The sequence below is a fragment of the Mauremys mutica genome, chromosome 4, assembly GCF_020497125.1.
Source record: "Mauremys mutica isolate MM-2020 ecotype Southern chromosome 4, ASM2049712v1, whole genome shotgun sequence".
In the NCBI taxonomy this organism is placed as follows: Eukaryota; Metazoa; Chordata; order Testudines; family Geoemydidae; genus Mauremys; species Mauremys mutica.
In genome coordinates, this window is record NC_059075.1 from 82014335 (window position 1) to 82034741 (window position 20407).

The following is a 20407-nucleotide window of genomic DNA, read 5'->3' on the forward strand; positions in this document are numbered from 1 at the left end:
CATTATAATCGTCTAGCAGAATATGTAAGAATTAAAAGTACTTTCCATTTAAGCTTTTTTGAATATGAAAGTCATCATAAAATAACCCTTAGTTACCGTATATACGCATTCATGAGCCGAATTTTTTAGTAAAAAAGGGAAGCACCAGAGAAGGGGGTCGGCTTATGAATGGGTATAGAGAGGGAGAGGTGGGACACAGCCCCTCCCCACAACAGAGGGAGCAAGGAGAGGCAGCACAGCCAGAAGGGAAGAGGCAGGGCCAGAGTCTCTCCGCTTCTGGCCACGCTGCTCTCTCCCCAGGCTCTGAAGCAGCTGCAGCTAAGGGGCTGGCAGGCTGCAGCCGTGCCGCTTGGCCCCACCCCCCAGAGCAGGCTATGTCCGAGCCGCCTATGCACTGGAATACGCTGCAGCCACGCCGCCCGGCCCAGCCCGCTAGAACATGCTGCGGCTGCACTGCCCAGCCTGCTGGAGCAGCTCTGACCAGGTCAGAGACATCCTTCCCGGCCCTCCCCAGATAAGGTGAGAAGGGATGGGATGGGGAGAGCATGGGGGTTCCAGGCTAGGGGTGGGGTCATGTGGGGGGTGGTCACAGGGGTTGCTCCCCTGACTCCCAGATTCTCTCCCCCTCTTCCCCCCCACCCCCCAAAAAAAATTTCCCCACCAGTTGCTGTCCCGGCTTGTCAAGGTAAGCAGCTGGTGCACCGGGACACTTTGTTTACTTAGGTTTACATCTCTGCCTGCGGACGCTCAAGGTAAACAAACCATCTTGGACCACCAGCAGCTTATCCTTATTTGGCCCAGGAGCCAAAGTTTGCTGACCCCTGAATTATAGGGTCGGCTTATGAACGGGTTATAAATTTTTTTCCATTTTTACTTATCCATCTTCGGGGGGAGGGGCTTATAAACGAACCGGCTTATGATCTAGTATATACGGTAATTTGTTACTATATCATTATACAGGTTTTTAGTTCAAACATTGTTTAATGAGACTGATTATTTAGCTTTGGGTACTAGTCTCATAAGCAGGAGAGCAGTTTTTCCTCTCAAATAGCGTATTTTTTAACATTGTTTTCTTGATGTTTAGACCTTGAAACAAGATGCCGTGGTAGAATTGATGCAACTGGAACTTAACCAGACAAATGAAGAACTTGACAGATTGAACACAAACCATTTAGAGGAGAGATCTCAACTAATTCAAGACCTCCAGCGACGTGAAAGAGAAATTGACAACCTCAAGGAAGTACTAGTGGAAAAAGACAAAGAAATGTCTGCTCTCTCTTCCAGTATGACTGAGTATTCTGAACAGATTGTCATTCTAAAACGCCAGATCCAGTGCAAAGAGGAAGAAATAAGAGAAATGGAAGAAGCATTGACAAAGGCTGAAAGGGAAACCCACTTACTCAAAGAAGTTCAAACAGCTGATGTAAGAGATACAAGCATGAAGATTTCTGTACTTTCTGAGCAGAGTAATATAATGGGGTTGGAACTGGAGAAATCTAAAAGCCAGACTGACGCTAAAACCAAAGAAAATGAGGAGTTGATAAGGCAAATCAGTGAGAACAGCATAACAATTAAGGGTCTACGTTCTGAAATCAAGTCCAACAAGGTTACATACCATAACAAGCTCATGGAGTGTGAGTCACAGATTACTTTGCTGAAAGAACAAATTAATAAAACTTCTGAAAAGCTACAAGAAACTGAGGCAAAACACAGGGAAGAAACTAAATATTTGAAATCCCAGCTTGATGAAAACAGCTCTATAAAGGAGAAACTAAAGAGTTTGCTTAAAGAGAAGGAGAACAAAGAACAGAGTTTTGAGAAGGAGTTAAAATCAGTTAAAGAGTTATACAACAAGCTAGTTTTGGAAGCTGCAAATAAAGATGAAGAATTGGCTAAGTTATCCAGACAGCTTGCAGAACATACTGAACATCAAGAAACAGTTAAAAACGTTTTACAAGATAAACTAGAGATGATTACATCGTTGGAGCAAAAACTTCAGATTGTGGAGCAGCAAAGTGAAGAGACTAAACATAAATTAATTGGAGACCTGAAAGCCAAAGAGATGGAATTTGAAGAACTTAAGAACCACGTAACTGAAAGAGAAGAAATAGTTAGTAAGATGGAAGCAGAGACACAAACAGTTATTTTAATTAATAAGCAGTTGCAAGCAGCTCTCGAGGGGAAAGAAAAAGATTTGTCAGAGCAAATAAAAGGAAATGAAGATCTGAGAAATATCATAGATGCTGTGGAAAAAGAAAAGCAACAATTAGTCAATGAAAATGAGAGTTTGTCCAAACTATTGGACATGAAGGAGTGTGAGCTGTTGAAGAGAAACAAGGCTGTAGCAGAGATGGAGAATAAGGTATCTGCCAGTGAAACAGAGTACCAAAAAACACTTTCAGAGCTAAATTATGGTAATGAGGTGTTAATGAAAAAGGTTGAGCAACTTTCAACACTTGTAGAACAAAAAGAAAATTCAGTCACAGAGCAGCTGCTAGAGAAAACAAAGGAATGCAATGTGCTAACCAATCAGCTGTCTGAAAGCAGGGAGCTGACACAACAGTTACATGAACAAATACAATCATTCATCATTCAATTGAAGGATGCTAAAGACAGAGAAGTAGAAAAAGAAGAAATGCTAAATAATAAGTTGACTGAATGTAACACACTAGTCCAACAGCTCAGCCAGAGTGAGGAAAAAATATTATTACTGCAGAAACAAATTCAAGACATAACTGTGGATTGTGAAGCTAAAGAACAACAAATCCTTCATAATGTTTCCTTACGTAAGCAAGTAGAGGAAAATAAAGTGGGTATGGAAAAGTTACAGAATGAAGTTCTAAAGCTTAAGGAGGCAAATATAAAGTTATCTCAGTCAGTGGAAGAGAGAGATTTTACTATAAAAAATCAATATGTAGAGCTTGAGAATCTACATAAGCAAGTTGCTGAGAAAACGGAAAAAAATGCAATGTTAAATAACCAAGTAGAACTACTAGGGAAAGAAGGGGATTTGCTGAAACATGAAAAGGAAGATATTTCAGTTATATGCAGCAAAAAATCAAGCGAATGTGCTGATCTTCAGTCTCAGTTGACGCAGCACCAGTCAGAAATTGTGTCAGTTAAGCACCAAGCACACATACTAAATCTAGAAAATGAAAAATTGAAAGTAGATATTGAAACAGTTAATGCTACAGTAATGAAAAAGTCAGATGAAATATCTGCCTTGACTTCACACATTTCTCAGCAAGATTATAATATTTTAGCTTTGAAGCACCAAATTGATAGCCTAACCATTGAAAATGAAAAATTAAAAATTGGTGTTGAGGAAAAAGAAGCTCTCCTTTCTGAGAAGGAAGCTTTGATTCAGCAAATGAAAGAAAACAAAGTGGCAGGAGAAGGGCAGCATTTGAAAATAATTTCAGATTTGCAAAACCAAGTACAAGCTCTGAGCTCTGAAACCAGTCAGCTTAGACAGGCAGCACAAGAAAAAGAAAGTGAATTTAAGAAGCAAGCCCAAGAATTAAAGTTGTTTAAAGATAAATCTGAGGAGTCTGATTTGCTTAGATTTCAACTGTCTGAGAATATGGAGATAATTTCTGACCTTCAGTGTCAGCTTAAAAATGTGGTGGAAAAAACAGCAGAATTGAATCAGTCAGTTATACAGAAAGACAAGTCTTTAAAGCAAAAGACAGATGAATATGTTAATTTGAAAGCACACATTTCTGAAGTACAGGAGTCTTTCTGTATGCAGCAAAAACAGTTAGAGTCCTTGACCTCTGAAGCAGAACAGTTAAAAACAATTGTTCAAGAGAAGGAATTGGCTGTCAATTGTGCCACATTAGTCAATGATAAATTGAAGACACATCTTCATGACAAAGAGAGAGAATGTGAGGTCTTAAGGAACCAGGTTACAGATCTGGAAGAAGCCACACTAAAACTAAAAAAAGAGATGAATGATCAGAAGAAAGTAATAAATGATATTAGCCAGTCCATGCTAGAAAAAGAATCTTCTCTTGTGGAAAAAACAAGTCTCCTCAAAAAGCTAAATGACAGAGTAAGTGAAGATGAAGAGAAGACACAATTAGTTTCTCAGCTTCAGAGTCAGATGCATGAACTGACACAAGAAATACAAAAGTCCAAAGAACTGGCACAGGAAAAAGAAAATGCTTTCTTATCTCTGCAGGAAAAATTTGCAGCTCAGTACGAGCAAAGAAATACACTTAATGCATCACTTAGTAAGAAGGAGGAAGTTATAGCTGGGCTACTTAATTCATTAAACGAAAAAGATGTCAGTATACAGCTGGCAGAGCGCAACATTTGTGCTCTTACTAATGAGATAGAGATGCTTAGAGAGGAACTAGAGAAAAGTGCTGCAGCTGTGAAAAGCCTTACTAGTGTTTTGCAGGAAAAAGATGACAGTTTTGCTATTAACCAGAAGAAAATTGATTCTCTGACAGTTGAACTGGACTCTGTAAAATGTGAACACCAAAAAGCACAGGTCCAAATAAATATATGGAAACAAGATACACAGCAAAAAGAATTAACTTTACAGACTCTCTATGTGCAGTGCACTGAACAGGCTAAAAATATTGAACATTTAAAGTCTGAGCTGAACAATGTACATTCCAAATCCGCTCAAGACTGCTGTGACAGTGCTCTTGTAATAGAGAGATTGCAGCAACAGATGGATTCTTTAGTGAAGGAGAAAATTCTCTTACAAGAGACTATTGATAAGTTGATTGTAGAAAACAATGAACTTATTACATACCAAACTCAGTTACAGCAAAAAACAGAAGAGCTACAAGAAATTCATGAAAAACTAGTTGTCACTGAGAATTACTCAAGAATGCAGATCGACGCTGTCAAACTGAAGATGAAGAATGAAAAAGAGCAGTTACAGATTCAGGTTAGTGTGAAGGGTGAAGAAGTCTCTGAATTAAAGCTTAAAATTGAAAAGTTAGAACAAAGTCTAATTGAGTCAGAAAACAAGTGGGTAACAGAACTTAATAGGGCAACTCAGCAAAATGCCATTCTTAAAGAGCAGCTGAGCAGTTTAGAAAGTGAAATGAAACCAAAGGATGGTAAAATCCAGTCTTTACAGCAAGAGCTGGATGTTATAAAAGAGGAGCTAACTAAAAGCCTATCTGCATTACTTAGTAGTAGACATTTCTTCAAAGAAAAGGATGCAGAGACTTCAGATGTTGGTCAGCAAGTTAGTAGTAGTAAAACTAAACTGGAAAGATTCTCTACCATGGTATCCACTATTCTGAGCAAAGAAATGGAAGGAGAGGAATTTCAACTGCTTCTTTTAGAAAAGGAGAAAGAAATGAATATTATAAGAGATAAGTTAAAAAGTATGCAGTCGATAGAGAAAGAAAAGGAGCTGTTGCAGAATGATCTTGAAAAGGTGAAAAATACCTGTCATTCTGAAATAGAATGTCTGTCAAAAGAAATGGCCACTGTCAAAGACACATTGTATAAACAACAGTCTCTTGTGGAAGAAAGAGAAAAATTGTTAGCAGAAATGAACAAGGAAGTCAATTTGCTTCAAGAGAAGCTAGATAAATCAGAAAAAGAACTCAAAATCAGTCATGAGAAGTTGAACATGGAAGGTAAAAAGATAATGAGTCTCCTAGAAGAAATGGAGAAAAAAGACCTCCATGTAGAAAATTTAACTTCACAGACTAACCAGCAGAACAATATGATTTCTGCACTAAATCAGCAGCTGAAAGAAAAGGATTGTTTTGTTGCTCAAGTCATGGAATCCATGTCTAATGAAACGGTGAAGTTTTCTGAAGAGCGAAGTATATTAAACACCAAACTACAGCACCTGGAAGCTCTTCAGAGTAGTTCAGTAGAAAATATTAATAGAGTATCCCAGCATCTTGAAGATTGTAAGACAGAACTGCAACATAATCAGGTTAAATTAAGCAACAAAGAAACTGCATTTAATGACTTACTGAGTGAAAAAGAGCAGCTGCAGTTTAATCTTGAGAAACTAGCTAAGGAAAAAGAGATCCTGAAAAAGAAGCTTCAAGCTGCATTGATAATAAGAAAAGACCTAATGCAAAAAATTGGAAAACTTGAAAGGATTGGACAGGAAGAAATAGAAAAAGAGCATAAAAAAATGGAGGAATTATTGAAGAGGGTTGATGAGTTAACACATCAGTTGAAACTTGTTGAAACACAAAATAAAGATCTTGAGTCCCATCTTGAAACTCTGAAGCAACAGCTGTTCGAGAAAGAGTCCAAGATAAATAACATGAATGAAAGTTTTTCTGCCAAAGTATCCAGTTTGGAGCAGCTCGAGGACAGTGTTGCAAAGTTAAAAGATATCCTTGCTGAAAAAGAAAAAGTATCTGAGCAAAATCTAAAGACCATGCAGGAAAAGGACTCTATGCTTGCTCACATGCAGTCTGTACTTATTGAGAGAGAGAGAGAATATGGAGAGGAACGTTCTCAACTTCTTGCAACTCTTGAAAATCTCAAGGCTGAAATTGTAGACGAGGAGGAATTATTGAAAGATACTAATTTGGTAGAATCTTATGCTGGGGACATTGGTGGTAATTCTGTGGATTTCAATAATGAAATTAGTCAGCCAGGTCAATTAGGAGGAGATAAAGAAATACTTCAAAAGAAACTTCAGGCATCACTTTTGACCTGGAAAGAAAATATTAAGAAATTGCAGAAAGAAAAAAAAGAGTGTGCTAAACTTGTAGCAGTATTTGATGAACAAACTAAAGACCTTGAAATCCTCAAAAATGAACACAAAGCACTCCAGGAAGTTCATCAAAGAACGTGTAAAGAATTTGATTGTAATCAGTTGCTAATATACTCTCTACAGAAAGAGTTGGAGTCTCATGTAGCAGCACTTCAAGAACAAGAAACTATTGAACAAAGCAAGTTGGAATCAGATGAACAAAAATATGAGGTTCAAAATGTGTTAGGAGAATCAGAACAGGCAGTGTTTGAAATGACAGTGAAAGACAGTGAGTTAGAGAAACTAAGTAATGACTATGCAAAACTTTGTGAAGAAACAAAAAGGTTAAAGGATGAGTTGAGGAAGACAGCGGTTGAACTTGGGGAGAAAACAAAAGAGACAGTAAACTTGAAGAATTCTGTGAGTCAGCTGGAACAGCACTATGAGCAACACAAAGACAGTCTGTTCGTTGACATAGGTCAACTGCGAGAAAAGTTGGAAAAATATGAGACTGAGGTAATGGATCTTAAAACTACAATTGAACGCATGAATAACGAGAAGGAAACTGTAATTAAAAAGAGTGTAGAGGATTACAAGACTATTCAGAAGGAATCTGAAAAATTGAAGGTTGATCTTGAACAAGCCAATATACAAGTTACAGAAAAGAATGAGGAAATTAAGGAACTGCATTGTACTCTAATGGATTTCAAAGATAAGTTTGATCAGGAAAAGGAAATATTGAAAGAAGCTGTGCAGTTACAGCTCAGTTTGCAGGAAAGCCAGAAAGAAGCCAGACATTTTAAAATGGCATTTGAAGACATGAAGAGAGAGAGAGAGGAGTTCATCAACAGTTTGGAGAAATCCAATGCAGAATTATTCAATATGAAAAAGGAATTAAAACATTTCAGCGAAGAAAACAAAGAACTGTTGATGGAGTTAAGTATGTTACGTGAGAAGGCGGTAGAATCTTCTGAGGTTAGCAATACTGTGGTATTATGCAAGAAAGTTAAAGATGAAAATGCCACTGACAAGGAACCGGTACAGACACATTCAGAAATTAATTTGCTCCACGGGAGATTACAAGACAGAGACATCTGTATTCAGTCACTGGAACTTGATCATTCTGATAGAGCTAAGCTAATAGAAGGAACAAACTATCAAATTCAGAAACAAACAAAAACAACCCCAGAGCAGATGGAGAAAAATATAAATGTGGATGAGTTTCAACCACAAGAGCAAAAGAATGCTGCAGATGAAAAGTCCAGAGAACGTCTCCAAAGAAAGCTCCAAGCAGCCTTAATATCACGCAAGGAAGCCCTGAAAGAAAACAAATTTCTGAAAGATCAGGTTGACAGAATAATGTTAGAAAAAGAAGAACTGACCAATAAAGCATATACCCTTGAACACTTGTTGTCTGAACTTGGCAGAGAAAAACAAAACTCAGATACTGTTTCTTCATTGTGTGAAGAGGAGACCCTTGTTTCTGAAAATGCTAGACTGTTAACTGAAAATGAAAACCTAACTGCTGCATGTGAAAGTCTTAAATCTACCATGGAGACTATAGTTCAGGAGAAAGAGGCTTTTTCTTTCCAACTCAATACCTTAAAAGATTCTCAGACAGTTGAATTAACAGGATGGAAAGCTAAACATAATGAATTAAAGCAGGAATATGAGTCACTTCTGCAAGCCTATGAGAATATCAGTAGCAAAATAGCAGAAATGAGGCAGGTTATCGATGTCACTAGAAAAGAAAAGCAAGAAGCTATTCACAGATTCAATGAAAGGGAATCTGAAAAACATGAGCTTGAGAAACAGCTTCAAGAAGTCATTAATGAAAACAAAGATATAAAGGACCAATTGAAACAATCTGCTGAATCCAAACAATTGGAAATTGATGAACTACAGAGTGAAGCAGAAAGCCAGACATATGAACATGCATCAAGGATGGAAGAATACCAACATCGTCTTCATGAAGCTGCTCTGCAGAACAAGCAGCTAATGGAGGAAAATGACCAATTGAAACACACTTCTGAAAACTTAAAGCAGGCTTTAGAGAAAACTGAGAATGAAAATGAAGTCCTTCATAATGACATGAATGTAACTAAATTAGCTTTGGAAAACCTGCAAGTTCAAATGGAAGTGTCCCAGACTGATATGCAGTCTAAAATCAGTGATGTATTAAATGAAAGAGAATCATTATTAAAGCAGATTGCTTTGTTAAATGATGATATTTCAATAAAAGAGAGAAATATGCGTATCCTAGAGCAGAAGAGAGAATTGATTTCAGAAAGAGTAAAAGAAACTGAAGAATCTTTGGACCAGAAAAACAACTGTCTATCAAAGTTAGAAAATGAATCTAGAAGTCTTAAACAAGAAATTGTTAGCTTAAATGAGAGTGTTAAGATTTTAGAAGATGACAAGTGTCTTCTACAGGAAGAACTTGAAAATGTGCAAGAAACTTCTTACAAAGTAAAAAATGAGAGAGAATTTCTGGAGACAGAGTTGCTCAACTATATAAAAAAAGTGGATCAGCTGACAGACAGGCTGAAATCTGCACAGTTACAAAACAATTTGCTGATTCAACAGTTGGAAGACTTAAAGGCAGAGAAATGCAGTGTGATTAGGGAAAAAGAGGAACAACAGTTGCATCTTGTAAAAGTATTTGAGGAGAAAGTGAAATGTGCCCAGAGGGACAATAGTGGTACAAAAAACAAAACCAAAGAATTGCAAGAACTCTTAAAGGAAAAGCAGCAAGAAATTAACCAGTTGCAAAAAGATTCTATTAAATTCCAGGAACTGATTCTGGACTTGGAAAGATCTGTGAAATTATCACAGTCAAAGAGTGAAAAATTTGAAAAAGATCTAAACAATACCACAGAAAGGCTCGCCAAGTCAAATGAAGAAATAGACAATCTGAATGAAAAGCTTTCTTCCCAAAAAGCTTTGTTGGATGAGTCAAAGAGTGAACTGGAAAGACTTGCAGCTGAGAATTTAAGTGGGAAAAGGGAACTTAAAAAGAAAGAAGACCAACTACAAATTCAAAGGAGAGAATTTGAGAGAGAATTAGAGCTTGGCTGTGAGCAACTGAAAACAGTTCACAAAAGAGAGTGGTTGAACCTTGAGGAAAGACATAATATTCTTCAGAGGGAGAAAGACAGGGCTGTTAGTGAGCTTCATCAGTTGCAAGAGGAAATCAACATTAAGGACTCTCAAAACAAGAAACTTCAAGCTGATTTGAATACAACTTTGGCCAGATTAGCAGCTTTTACAAAATGTATGTCCTCTCTTCAAAATGACCGAGACCGGGTAATTGGTGAAATGAAAACCTGGGAAATACAGTTCAAAGAGGTTATTCAAAATAAAGAGAAACAGATGGATGACAGTAGTAAGAAAATAATGTCCTTACAAGAAGAAATAAAGGACAAAGTGGCTCAGATACAGGAATTGACGATTAAGTATTCCATGTTAGAAGAATCCAAGAATGAAATGCATTTGTGGCAAAAAGCTGTAGATACACAACACCACAGTGAGCTCTGTAGAATAAAGGAAGAAAATGTGACTCTTATCAACAGACAACAAGAATTGGAGATTGCTCTTCAGTCAAAAGAAGAAGCTTTGCAAGCACTGCTTAAAGAAAATAATTCTCTTAATCATCTTATAGAGAATAGTAGTGATGCAGGAAGAGAGATAAAAGCATTGGAAAGTAATTTTGCTAGAAAAGAACAGAAATTACAACAACTTCTATTTGAAAAGGAAAAGACCCATGCAGAGTTGGAAAAACAGATTGCCATTTCTCAGCAAATGAAGGTAATGCTGAACAACAAAGATACAGAAATTTCTCTACTGATTTCTTCTAAGGGTGGGGAGATTTCTGGATATCTAACTCAGATACAGACTCAGCATAGAAAACAGATTAATGAGTATGAACAGCAGATAAGGTCTCTGCAAAAAGAGAGAGAACAATCTGATGAGGCCTGTCAGAGGATGGAAGATGAATTGAAAAATCTCCAGATGAAAGCAGACAAAGCAATTGAAGATAAGGCTGAGATTGCCAGTGAAATTGATGCCTTTAAAAAATCGATGTCATCTCTCCAGTATGACAGAGATGATCTCTTTTCTAAATACAAAGATCTGGAGCATCATCACCAAAATATTTTAAGTCAGAAAGACAGTCTATTAGTGAACAGTGCTAGTGAGAACAGTGCCCTGAAACAAGAATTAAGAAAACTTTTGAATCGGATAGATGATCTTCATTCTGAAAATGCAATGCAAAGTGCACAACTAATAAAGTACAGGGAAGATCTTAACCAAGTTTTGTCATTGAAAGATCATCAGTTGAAAGAGTTGCTTAAACAGCAACTGGATTGCATTAAGAACCTTGAACAGGAAAAAACTGATCTTCAGAAACAAATCAAAGAAATGCAGCTGACTAATAAATGGCAAAAGGAGAGTACAGAATCTTTAGAACATGAAAATCAAAAATTAATTTCCAAAGTTAAAGACTTAGAGTCTCTAATTTCATCAATAAACAAAGGGAAGTTAGTTTCTGAATCTGGAGAGAAACCACAAACTAGGGGAAGCGGGCAACATCAGAATGAAGATTTCAAGGCTAGTGTACAAGCTGGTGAAAAACTTCAGGACAAGTTTCAAGAAGTACAGAATGTAGTAGGTAAAAATACAAAAGATGTAGAAGATAAATACAGTATGACAGCATTTGAACACAATGCTAACTTCCTGTGGCAGGAAGCTGATGCATCTTCAGAGAAGAGGCTATTAGAAGCACAATTTCAGAATAAAAAATTGAGATCCCAAAATGAGTCCTTTGGAAAAGCTATGACTGCTTTGCAAGATGATAGAGACAGATTAATAGAGGATTTCAAGGTACTTCAGAGTAAATATGCATCTGAACTCAAGTCTGAAAAAAAAAGAGCAGATGAACTTGAAGCTGACCTGAATTATTTTAAATCAAATCTCTTCAGTGTACTCAAAGAACATACTTTTTTGAACCCAGTGCTTATTGATGGTGAAAAGGAGATCACTCTTGATCAGTTCGCTGATGAAATAGAAAATTTGTGCAAGACATTAATCACCCAAGACTCTGAGATTACCAGGCTCTCATCAGAGTGTGGGAATTATGTTCAACAGATTGATGCCTTTTCCAGGTCCATGGCTAGTCTTCAGGATGACCGAGACAGATTGCTGCAGGAGCTCAGCCAGTCAAAGGTAGTTCATGAAACTAAACAGGGCATGGCTTCATTTCCCATTGCCTCTGACAGCATCAATGAGATAAATTATCGTAAGAGCAATTTGGAAATATTTCAGATGGATAGGGAGTGACTGGTAAACTTTGATTAGATGTGTTATGTAAAGTTCAAAGAAAAATGCAAGGAGTTTGTCTCTTTTGGAGACTTGTGATGTTTTAATTTACTAATTTAGCAAAATACTAAGAAAAATGCAGGTTGAACAAGGAAAGCACAATTAGAATCAGACTGGTATCTTAGACAACAGGGACCAGTACAAACAAGAGAGGAATGAGAGGAAGCCATGTTTCTACAAATATAGTTTTGGTACTAAGAGAGATTTTTCTGTAATACAGTTTTTATTCTTGTTTACCAAACCTGTTTTTCATGTAGGCTAAAGAAGGAGCTAGCCTTGCATCTGTTGAGATAGCGAAACTAAAGACCAAGGTAGATGACCTCGAGAGAGCCTTGCATCGGACAAAAGCCTTTCAAGAGGAAACTGAGATACAGATATCATCATACCAGAGTGAACTAGCTGGATTAAGGTACAAATATTGGATTGAACAAAAAAGTATACATTGCTTATGTAAAATAATCTTTAGTCGGATACAGTAGACAAAATGAAACATCCTTATACAATTATCTGACAAACAAAAAATTGCTATGGAATGGTTTCCATTATGTGTGACATTCTATTTCTGTGACATTTTCTTTTGTTCTTCATTCCTTTATATAGTGAAATCTTGCTCAACGTAAAAGACTCTAATGGGCCTACTTCGAAGCTGAATTTTTTTTGTCTTGTTTGGTGGCTTTGATATGTAAAATTTTAGTTTGGGTCTCTGTAATTAATTTCTTTGCTAGGTATTATATTGCTCCCTAGAAGATTAACCATTAATCATTTCTATGCAAAAGATGCATTTCCCACAAACTGTAGCTGCTCTTTTAAGACAGCTCGAGATGTTGGAAAGTTTGTAAGCTGTGCAAACTGCTCAGCTCAAGTCATAGTAATACTGAAAGTCATCCCAGGTTGAGGTTTGAGCTGTATCCATGCTCCAGCAGGGGTTCACTTGAATTTTGTTCACATCTCAAACTTTTGGAAAACTTTTTGGCGCTACATGGGTATATGTAAACTTTGGGCCTGATCCTGCAAGAAACTGAGTGCCCTTCACCCGGATGGAAACCAGTGGGAATTTTTTTAATGGTTAGCACCCCTTAGGAGGCACACCACTGGATCTGAATGTTTATTGGGATGCCGGTCAGAGCATATTTCTAGTTCAAGCCTGTGGGAAAGGGCACGTTGAAATTAACAGGGTTTTTTTTCTCTCTCTAACCAACTAGCTCAGACTCATCCATACAATTGGAAGTGGAAAATAGATTGTGATGGTTCATTTCAGCAGAAGCCATTTGCACTCTGTATCTGAGACTGGTATGCAGTGACCTAGTGCATTTCCCAGCAGTTATTGGAAGCCATCTCATCTTTGTGATATTGTGGTTCAAATAAAGGATCTCAGTGTTTTTACAAGAAATAGTTTCTTTTCTTGAGATCGAAGCTCTCCTGTTGAGCTGAGGCCCACCCCATCTTGGTACTAGTAAATACTTGCCAACAGACATGAATCCATCAAACCTAATTCTAGCAATCAGATTTAACCACTGGGGGACGTGAATGAAAAGCATTCCAAAGTAACCTGCCCCCCAGTTCCCTCACAGAGCTCACAAATAACTTTCACTCTTAAGTGGGAAGGGATTGCACTCCCCTAATGTCATTCATGACAGTGTCACACAGAGCAGTGTTGCCCAGAGATACAATTTGTTTCCTTAGTAAAGTGATTTGAGTCTGCATGAAAGCTGTCCAGGTCATCAGGATTTCGGTACATTTAAAGTTTAGTAGAAGCCCTCATTACGTCTGTCGTGCTGTATGGAGAGGCTCATGACCAAAAGTGCCAACCCTTAGGGAAGACTGTCAAAAAGCAGAGCAGATGCCCCAAACTGGTTATATGTTCTATAATTAGATTTCACCAACCCAGTAACAAACATGAACTCCCAAAGTACTACAGTAGTCTTATAATGGAGTAATAAACAATCCCTTTGGACACACCGGACTGTGTGATAAATGGTCATTTACACCAAAGATCACAAAATATTCAGGTTGCTCCCAGTCCCAAGAGACCAGTCACTTACCCCAGGTAAATCTGTACCTTAGATCTCACACCAAAGACAATGCTTGGAGCCAGTCTTGTAATAAACTAACTAAAGGTTTATTAACTAGGAAAAAGAAATGAGAGAGTTAGTTACAGGTGCAAGCAAGCATATATATATATATACATACAGAGAGAGAGAGAGAGAGAGGAGTTTGTCTATGATTCATAATGTGATAAAGTTGTAGTAATTTGTCAATTCAAAATGTCTTTCAGGGCTAACCCATGCCAAGCAGCATGGGACTCTCTATGTTTATTTTTAGGAATCTTTGCCCCAGATAGCATAAAAGATCCAGTTTCTCCTTTTCAGGGATTTTTATCCCTTCCACTCCAGAGTCCAGACGAATGGGATAAGTTCATGTGTAAGTCTCTCATTCCTGGAGGGAATTAGGAATGCAACCAACAGAGCCTTTCTCTCCTTTGATGCTACACAATACCTCATTTGCCTTTAGTGGGCCATCTTGTATGGAAGATGAGCCCTTTCCCTTATTAATTATTATTTTCCTGTTTAGTACATTATACAATTACAGAGGTTTACATTGCAAATAATCAATATAACTACACCATGGGCTAGAGAAGTGAGATCAGTATGTGCAGCATCCTACAATCATCTTATAAAGTGTTAACACTTACTTATCAACTTAGCATTATCAAAAGATATTAAATGTTAACACACAGGTAAGCAAGACTGGTTTCTAGCTGTGCATTTGTAAGTGTTCAGGGAGGCCTGAGGCCATGGCATGAGCTGGCACCTGGTCTGCCAGCATCACTGTCTCTCCTCTTGTCAGCAAAGTATGTGCAGTATGTTTTTCCATGCCTTGTTGTCTAGGCTTTCTAACAGCAGAAGTCTTTGAAGGGCTGGAGCATGGATGTGTATTTTCAGCTACTGATCTGTGAGTGTGTGCACAACATGGAGTTTTTCAAAATCAGTGAGGCCAGCTTGATTCTTCACATTAACTTTTATGCAGTATGTAATAATTAACACCTCATTTAATATTTTGTGTTCAGAATGGAAAAAAACCTCCTGCTGACAGAGTCCCAAACACTACGAAATCAGTACCAGATGGCTGTTGCAGACAAGGACCGGCAGATTGCAGAATTACAGAAATTACAGCATGACATGATTGTTAAGGAATCTGTGTCCATTGGTAGCAATTACCCAATCAAGGTAAACCAAACCAAAATTTAAAAAAAATCAAACAAACAAAAGCACTTGGTCAGTTAATATTTTTAATCTTGAAAGCCATTTCCAAAAAGAGAACTATGACAAAGTATGAAACCAAAGCATTGGAGGATAGCAAATAGTGTATGTATATTTAAATAAAGCTCAAGGGGTGATCCAGGGATTTACAGATCAATAAGCCTAACATCTGTACCTGGAGATCATGATATATTGGGTTTCATGGTTTAAGCAAAGGAAAATCATATCTTGTAAGCGTTCTTTGAATATCTCAGTAAAGAAATGGATAAATAAAAACTAATTGACAAAATTAAACTGTCAAAAAGTCTTTGACATGGTCCTTCACAAAAGTCTACTAAAAAAACTAAGTGTTTTACGCACCCAATACAATAGGGTCCTGGTCCTCCTAAGTGCTACAGCAATACAAATAATAAATAGTCATGTAGTAAGAAGCAAAGTATTGTTCTGGGTCAAAAACTGGCTAAGAAACAGAAAACAAAGAGTTAATAATAAATGGTTTATTTTTATCTTGGCCAAAAATTAACAGTGGGGTGGTTCAAAGTTGTGTGTGAGATCCAGTGTTACTTAATGTATTTATTAACGATCTAGATAGGGGAGTGAGCAGGAAGGTAGCAAAATTTGCAGATGATACGAAGGTTATTTAGACCATTCAGAGAAACTTCAGAGGGACAAAGAGTCCTGTGGCACCTTGTAGACTAACAGACGTATTGGAGTATGAGCTTTCGTGGGTGAATACCCACTTCGTCGAATGCAGGGCATGTTGGGATATTAAACCTCATGTTTCAGGGTGTAAGCCAATCTCTAATTGTTGGAAATTAGGCAGAGACCAGATGTGAGGGGAAGGTTATCCCACATGTGTCCAGTGCAAGGTTTCTTGCACCTTCCTCAGAAGTATCTGGTAGTGACTGCTGTTGCTGACAGAATACAGAACTAGATGGACCACAGATCTCATCCAGTCTGGTAATTCTTCTTTTCCTCAGATCTTGTGTATGAACAATAACGATCTAAGGAAAAGTGTTATATTAACCTAATGTCATCTTTGATGTTTGTGACTCAAAGGAAAGTTGGAGTAAGTTAACCTTCTAATTTGGCTAATGATGATAACAGTTAGTAGCCAAGATTAAGACTATTGTGTACTAATAATTTCTGATCATCAAATCATGAGTAATATGTAAAACTTTCTGACAGTGATGACTGGTGGAGTGTGGAATAGTATCTTGAAGGAAGTGGTAGAAGGCCCATTGTATGATTATATATGTAAAACTGGTACTAGAAATGATAGGTAGGAAACTGCCCTTCATTGTTGGAGTTGGATAGGATTGTAGAATAGCAGGCCAAAAGAGATGGACACGGTTCATCTTTTGTGATTCAGTGTAATGAATGATGGTGTATTTTTGTAAAGGAATACTCTCTGCTTGAAATACATACTTGCAAAATAACCACCTTTCTTTATCAGTGTTACTAAAAACTGATAGAACTTTTAAAAATGCTTTTCATTGTTTTTCTTTCGTTCATTTTCTGCCTTTTTGCTTCACTGAGACACTTAAAATCAGTGAAGTTAGTCTCATTTGTTTAGAGTAATTTTCACTTCATGTTCTCAGTGTTGCAGTGGGTGGATTGGAAACACCAGTGGGATGTTAGTTTATGCCAATGTCCCCAAACTTTTTGTGTTGCACCCCTCCCTACCCATAATAGAACCTGTTCACGCCACAGCCAAGAACAGAGACACAGTCAGGGCAAGGGCTGTGGTCAGGAGTCGAGGCTGAAGGCCACAGGTGAGGCTGTGGTTGGAGCTGCAGTTGGGGCCAGGAGCAGAGCCAGCACCTGAGCTGTCACTGCGGGTGGGGCCAGAATGGAGCCGGAGGCAGAATGGGGCTGGGTGGAACTCCCTCCCTCCTCTCCTCCTCAACCCCCTCCCCACCCTGTGGGGGCTGGCCCAGGTTTGGGACCAATGGTTTATGTAAATAAAAACAGTTTTTATTCAAAACTTGGGACAGGCTTGTGAAAGGGAAATAATAATGGGACTGTAGACATCACTGATTTAAAAGTGTGTTAAAACAATGGATTATATACACCTCTACCCCGATATAACGCCACCCGATATAACACGAATTTGGATATAACGCAGTAAAGCAGCGCTCCGGGTTGCAGGGCTGCGCACTCCAGTGGATCAAAGCAAGTTCAGAATAATGCGGTTTCACCTATAATGCGGTAAGATTTTTTGGCTCCTGAGGACAGCGTTATATCGGGATAGAGGTGTATCATTATCAATTTCTGTAGATTTAACCTTGAATTTTTGGGTGGTGTTTAAGCCATTAGAAACAGTCACTCTGGTTGGAAGTACAAACAGCCCTGAGCAAGTGAAACATCTTTTAGCTGAGAGGGGCCAGCTTCAGAATGAACTGCAGCGCTGTCTTCAGGAGATGCACCAGAGGGAGCTGCGTTTCCAGCAGATGAACTCAAAGGTAGGGAAGGTGACAGCTGTAACTACTCTGGGTAAATGTGGAGCATAGCTAATGTGAATATAGAAATATTTTCATCTACCTGAATCTGGGAACAAGGCATATTTAATTTGTGTACTGTGTATTTATATTACTACAACATTAGATCACACAACATAGTTGGCTCAGAGTGGAACTGGCAAGCTAAAAATCTAGAATGTCTTTGAACTATAGCTGTTGTTTGACTGAGACAGGGCCACTTGACCTTGCAGTTTGCAATGCAGAAGTCGCAGCACCAAAACTATATCACATTCAAAGCAAAAAAGACTACAGTTAAGATGGGAGCAGTTGAAATTCCTCCACACTTAGTACAGTATTTGAGCCATATTGTGTTAAATTTTCAAAGTGTCTTAAAAATGCATCCATAAAATCAGCAGATAAGCCCATTTGCAATTATAAATCAGGCAAACATGTATGCACAAGCAGTTGTGTGTGCAGTTTTCTATCTTGCACCGTTTTGTGAGCAAAACTCTATTTGTGCATGGATGTTTATAGATGACCTTTGGAAAAGGATCCCTTTAAAATCTTTCCTTTGTTTTCTTTTGAAAATTGTCAACTGCTGCCTTTGCCATCACACTGTCTGTTGATGCCCTTTTTTTAGCCTATACAATTGCTCTTTTTAACTATAAATCTCATCTCTACAGTATATCTCCTTAGAGAGAGAATTGCTGGCTCTTGTTTTGAAAGGTTGAATTGTTTCAGGTAATGCAGTCAGTAGAAGAGAATGCTGTGTTGTCTGCCCAGTTGAAGACAGTATCCCAGACTCTAAGAGAGAATCAGCTGCGTTACACTGATCTGCAAAATCGTTATTTCAGACTTGAGAGGGAATACCAGACAGTGCAAGTTAGTTCCTTCCAAGATACTGCTCAGGTAAAACGAACATACTATTTTTCTCTGCTTTTTAGTCTCATGACACAACTCCTGATTTTAGCATGAAGTGGTCTTGTCTGTGCCTGCTGTAGCTCGGCTCCCTGAAACTAACGTTCTTTGGCAACACAAGCACTGACATCCAGGTCTCTGCAGACCTTGCTGTCTCTGTGCTGGCTAGTGATAGGCACACGCCAACCTCCAGTGCTCAGAGCATTCCCTACAGTGTCCAGCCCTTCACCCCTGGACACTCACGGAAATTACCAGGTTTCCATCTCAAGGGGATAGTGTACACAGTGGCTTGTTTGTCAACTGAGGATCAGCTCGTGAACATCACAGCACTGAGATATATTTATAATGAAAACAATCATATGTTTATTATCAAAAGCTAAGATTTAGAGAGCGTGAGTCAGGATAATAATGGAAACAGGTTACATATAAAACAAAATCAATATATGCTTTCTAGAAACTAAACTTTAACAGGTTAACCGTCTGTCTAAAGAAGGCTTGTCTCATCTAAAGCAGCCTCCCCATGTTTCCTCGGTGAAGGAACAAATGGTATTCTTTTCCCTTCTCCTTTTATCCCCCAAAGTCCATCACTTTTGTCCCCAGAGTAAGGACGATCCCCTGTGGTTCATTCTCTAGTTTGCTGACTCCATGTTGGTTTCACATCCTCTTGTTGACATTGAATGCAAATAAGGCTTCCTTTATATTGACCTACAATGCTTAATTTACTTGTGAACTGAGGCAGGCAGGTGAATATACATAATTTGTCTGGCAGAAGCCTGTTTGTCAACTTTTCCTTGATTCACACATTTTTACAAACCTATTTTGTGTGTCAGTGAGAGAGAGAGACGCATATTTTCTGTTGTGTGTCTGTAGATGTCCATGTGCACATATAACTTCTTGCATGTATTTGTACATGAATCTCGCACTGATATTAATGATCATTGTGATCCTGGCTTTGTTTAAGATCTCAAATGATATTCTTTATAGATAACTACTATGAAAGCAGTGTGCTAGGTGTAGTGAGATTGTCAGACCTGGTAGGTGTTGCTGTTATAGAACAATGAACACTTTTGCCAGCTGTACCAGTAGGCCTCTTTCACACTTATGACGTTTCAGTTCTCCTGCTTTCCTGTTCTTAACAAACATTGCCTTAAAACTTTGAAGGGTGCCTTACCACCATCTCGCTCTTTTTTTTTTTTTTTTTTTTTAAACTAGTCTTCCTGCATTACCTTGCTGGTTTATTGGTTGGGATCCCTTAGTGTAAACCCACCATGTCTGTCCTTTTTTTGTGTCTGCAGTATGCTGCTGACCCCTGCTCACTGAAGGCCTTTGGGGATTGTTTTAAGACTTTCTGTCTCAGTTTTGTGTAAGTGTTCAGCCTGCTCACTCACCCCATTTATTTATTCACATGCAGAAATCCCCGAAGGCCAAACAATAAATGTGCAAATGGAAGTCATGGAATCTTCGAGTCTTGTGGCTTGCATAGGAAATGTCCTCCTGGCAGCAAAGGAAAGACTCTATTTGTGTTCATTTGGGAAGTTGTAATCCCAGAATTTGAGGATTAAATGACAGAATATCAGATACAAACACTAATGGAATTAGTGAACTAGTGGAACTAATATTTTTCAACTGGCAAAACAGATTTTGTAACTGGAAACATGGTCATCAGGTTCTTATTATTTTAATATTTTATA

At 38.1% G+C, this 20407-nt stretch overlaps 1 protein-coding gene across 2 annotated transcripts in view; it reads left to right on the forward strand.

Moving 5' to 3' along the window:
• The window catches only part of LOC123368983 (golgin subfamily B member 1-like), a 59619-nt gene that overhangs the window by 34068 nt on the left and 5144 nt on the right, over positions 1-20407 (forward strand). For both annotated transcript variants that reach the window (XM_045014323.1, XM_045014324.1), the window contains exons 20-24: positions 1085-11923; positions 12334-12485; positions 15144-15303; positions 17649-17801; positions 18540-18707. In XM_045014323.1, coding sequence (XP_044870258.1) covers positions 1085-11923; positions 12334-12485; positions 15144-15303; positions 17649-17801; positions 18540-18707 — 11472 coding nt within the window. The remainder of the gene's footprint in view (positions 1-1084; positions 11924-12333; positions 12486-15143; positions 15304-17648; positions 17802-18539; positions 18708-20407) is intronic.